The 4,014-nt window shown below is 37.2% G+C and overlaps 1 protein-coding gene across 1 annotated transcript; it reads right to left on the reverse strand.

Moving 5' to 3' along the window:
• On the reverse strand, positions 1 to 3,803 carry LOC147328501 (uncharacterized). Its single transcript, XM_086296908.1, has 12 exons — positions 3,279 to 3,803; positions 3,098 to 3,130; positions 2,913 to 3,002; positions 2,430 to 2,501; positions 2,233 to 2,321; positions 2,018 to 2,120; positions 1,660 to 1,762; positions 1,528 to 1,580; positions 1,341 to 1,419; positions 647 to 1,119; positions 254 to 447; positions 1 to 145 (listed from the first exon to the last, which is right to left on the reverse strand). Exons 1-12 carry the CDS (start codon positions 3,489 to 3,491, stop codon positions 1 to 3), a joined length of 1,647 nt encoding a protein of 548 aa, XP_086153034.1. The 5' UTR covers positions 3,492 to 3,803.
• Between the last annotated feature and the right edge of the window lie 211 nt (positions 3,804 to 4,014).

Consider the following 4,014-nt stretch of genomic DNA (forward strand, 5'->3'; position numbering starts at 1 on the left):
TTAAGAAACAAGATCAAGTTTTTCACACAGGAATGAAATGACAGAATCCAGTGCAGCAGGGCCAAAGGTGTGTGTCAGCAAACTGAAGGTTGAGGAATCAGTCAGCTCATGTTTAAGATTGTGTTGGATTTTGAGAAGAGTCTGTCTGTTATTAGAAAGTAAGATTAACAATGTTACACCAATAACCCAAATACGGGGAAATGACAAATAATACCAAAAAAGATACAACTTTCATATTGTTTTACTAACTTACTTTGTCATATCAGCACTTGAATGGTCGATGCCTTTACAGACCATGTCTGTTGTGACATCGCAGGCCAATCTTCCGGCAAACCCGAGGGCTAGCTCCCCAGCCTCCTCTTCACTCAGAACACTAAACACTGTTACTTTAGTTTTGGCCTTCTTAGGCCTGTCAAGAATCATTGCGGGCAGTTTGGCTTTACGGCCCTAAAAAAGAAAAAGTGCAAACACCAAAAGAGCAGAGAGAGACACACACACGCGCACAAAGTTAAATGCTTTTGTTTACATGGTGTAATTGTGTATATGTTGCAGCAAATGCACAATTTCCAGCCACATTGTCACTTCATTGATACGAGTAACCCGGATTTATTTCAGGTGACATCAAAATCACGAAATGTATACCTACCCCAATCAAACCTCTGAAAACATGAACTGACATGTTCTCTGCGTTGATTCTGCGCTTGATCTCGTCTTCTGTTATTGTGTAGGTTTTCTTTTTTGAGCTTGGTACAGATAAGCGACCATGCACTCTGTAAACTGTACTAGTTCCTTCTGAATCAGTTTGGAATTCTGTATCTGCATCGATCCTGTCAACATCATCAGCAGCAGCATTATCTGTACTCAGACTTGTGCCGTATACTTCTGTTTCTTTTTCTTTGTCTTCAGTCTGTGTACCTTCATCTCTGACTGTCAGTCTTCCTATCTCACTGTTACTTGTCGATTTGCTGCAGATGTTCTCTCCCTTAGGAACTTTTCCTTTGTCATTCGCTGCCTGATGCTTTCCCTGATGACATTCTTCACTGGCTACTTCTATTGCTCCTCCTGTATAGCCACCCACTATGCTGCACAACTCCTTTCCCTCTGCTGTGCTGCACTGTGCTGTTACATAAAGAAGAATGATATAAACAGCACTATATCAATTTAATTGTGAAGAGAAATCCCCACAATACGACACAGTTATGTCTAAAATAGTTTTGTGTAAAAACTGGATCTTGAAACGTCCACTTTAATTACACAGTCCTGGTGTGCAAAGGCAAAATTACGAAAAAAAAATTCACTTTAAACATTTTTGGACGTTGTTTAGTTATATTGTGACTTACTCTCACAGAAGATACAGATGCCACAAACAGACTTTGAACAACGCATGTGCTTGTATGCACCACATTTCTGGCACTGCACCTGTGAATTTAAAAAAAAAAAAAGAAGAAGAAATAAACAAACAAAAAACAAATGAACAAAGTCCATTAAATAAACAATCTATATGGCTAAGGACATGTCATAGTGTACCCGGTCTTTGGCTGCAATCACACACCAGCACTGACTGCACTTCCTAGTTCGATCTGCAAAATATAATTTGTTTAAGTACAAGTTACATTTTCCAATGTTAGAGAAAAAGAAGGCAGCTAATTTTATCTTTACCTATTGAGGAAAATAAGTAGTGGCAAAGTCGGGACCTGAGCTTTGTGATTTCAGTGTTGTACTCCTCCACTTGTGTTTTACCGTCAATGAGAGATTGGGCAAACTAATAATTGACGAAGAAAAAAAAAAAAAAGAAGAACAAAAAGAATTAGATTAACAAAGAAATGTTTGTTTGTTTTTAACCCCCCCCCGAGAAAAAAAAAAAAAAACAGAGCAACCAAAGCAAAGCATTACTGCTGAAATGGTTCAATCTACAAAAAAAATTGAGATTTTACCATCCTGCCTCTAAGGCTTTAAAAACTGAATAGGCAAAAATGTAAACATTACTTATATAGGTTAAAGCTATAGTTTTCAGTACCATTATGACATGCACTCCACATGAGTTCCCATCCTGTTGATGTGGGTGGCTCACATGTGACAAGGTCCACTCTCCAGCGCAGCCTCTTGCTGAAGCAAATGAGCTGAGAGATCGCAGTTATTACAAATAAAAAGCATATAGAGAAATCAATAACCACGTTCGGTAATGCTTTCAATTAAATTAAATATGTTATGTTAAATATGTTAATTAATTACCTCCAGTTTTTCAACACCGCACTTTTTCTGACCTCCGACTCGCCAAATGAATTCATATAGACTATGGTCCTCTTGGGTATGTCACAAAACTGTTTTGTAAAAAGATGGATATGGTAGGCTTGGGCCTTGAGAATTCCTAATGAGGGACACTGAAAAGTATCATGCACTAGAGAGAGTGCAAAATCTGTGCAACTTACAAACAAGGTCCAGTGGCTGCCGTTTTCCAGACAGGCTCCAATCAATTTCTCATACATCTGAAAGATGTTTTTCTGGAAATAAAAATAATGTGACAAGTATGTTTTTCTGTCAAGAATGACACTGCAAAACTGCAAAAGCTTGTCAGGTGAGACTTGTAATTAATTCTGCAGATACACAAACATATAGAAAGTGTCATTTTTGGTTTACATTAATTAATTTCTACAGTGTGTACAAAACAAATCAAGACCACAGACTCAACACGCACCACTCAATTTTTGGTGTTCTTTATCAGTTGGCCAAGACAGAAATGTTTTAATCTGTGTGCATTGCTTTTGAACAAGTCTTTACACAGAAAAGGTTTCAGAAAGGTATTTTTCAGGTTCTTCTGACAAGGTTTCAATTTTGGAAAATGCTGTTTGTTTATAGTGGCAACTTATAAACCCTTTGTGATAAGAACATAGTTACCACAGTCCAAGTCATACCTTCAAAAAGTATGCACTTTGTGCTCTTGTGGACCCATCCAAAATTTTTCCAGTGATTTGGCTTGGTATTGGATAAATGTGAGGGAAATTCTATAAAAATAACATAAATACACCTATGTTTTCAAATACATTACAAAAAACGTAAAATGCTATGTCATTATGATCAAACAAGCTTTTCAACATACCTCACACTGCAAATAGATTAGGCCATCTATTACCTTATAAAACAAATAAATAAATACATATAAATAAAAACAGAACTAAGGAACACGATTCATTAAGTAAATTGTACAATAAAGTGTATTTAAAGCAGAATTTAACATTAGTTTTATGACAACATAAAAGGATTTTTATGTCAAGAGGTACCTCATCTGAAATGTTAGTCTGGTCAAACAGGGATTTCAAACTTGAAATACCAATAGAGTTTGGTCCAGCTACTCCCGCAAGGTAATCTGTGAGAAAGCATATGCTGTAGTCAACAGATATCATTTTCTTTTTGCATGCTGCAACCATCATCCATTTCAGTCTTCTAGGAGCTTTGTCTGGTTGTAGTTCTTTTTTCTCCTCCTCTCCCCTCATCTATTAATTAAATTGTTTTCTGACCTTCCTAACTGTTTCCGACCTGTCTTCCCAATGTGATGTTTAAGCAATATATGTATGGTCAGAAGGGGGTGAAATTTTCATTGCAGTTGTACGTGTAACATTGCATGTGATAATAAAAGGCTTGATTGGTTGATTATTCAACATGAGTTGACATTTACCTGACATTGTGAAGGAGTCACAGTTTCTGTAAGGGTGTAAGAACATAACATGTGGATTTGTTACACTTCTTTTTCACAAGTTAATAACAATCAATAATTTTCATTCCATTATTTACAAGCTATCACACGATGTCCCTGGGACAACATTTACACGATGTCCCTGGGACAACATTTACACGATGTCCCAGGGACAACAATTACACGATGTCCCAGGGACAACATTTACACGATGTCCCAGGGACAACAATTACACGATGTCCCAGGGACAACATTTACACGATGTCCCAGGGACAACAATTACACGATGTCCCAGGGACAACATTTACACAATGTCCCAGGGA

Source organism: Aulonocara sp. 'chitande type north' Nkhata Bay, linkage group LG6 (genome assembly GCF_057382095.1).
Source record: "Aulonocara sp. 'chitande type north' Nkhata Bay isolate Kocher_YH1m ecotype deep benthic linkage group LG6, A_spYH_male_GT1.1, whole genome shotgun sequence".
NCBI classification, from domain to species: Eukaryota; Metazoa; Chordata; class Actinopteri; order Cichliformes; family Cichlidae; genus Aulonocara; species Aulonocara sp. 'chitande type north' Nkhata Bay.

Excerpts from the sequence above, each read along its gene's own strand:
- LOC147328501 (XM_086296908.1), bottom strand. The coding sequence starts at position 3,491 with ATGAGGGGAGAGGAGGAGAAAAAAGAACTACAACCAGACAAAGCTCCT. Across the intron at positions 2,121-2,232 it reads GCGGTGTTGAAAAACTGGAG|CTCATTTGCTTCAGCAAGAG; the intron begins GTAATTAATTAA and ends GCGATCTCTCAG. Across the intron at positions 1,581-1,659 it reads CTACTTATTTTCCTCAATAG|ATCGAACTAGGAAGTGCAGT; the intron begins GTAAAGATAAAA and ends TATATTTTGCAG.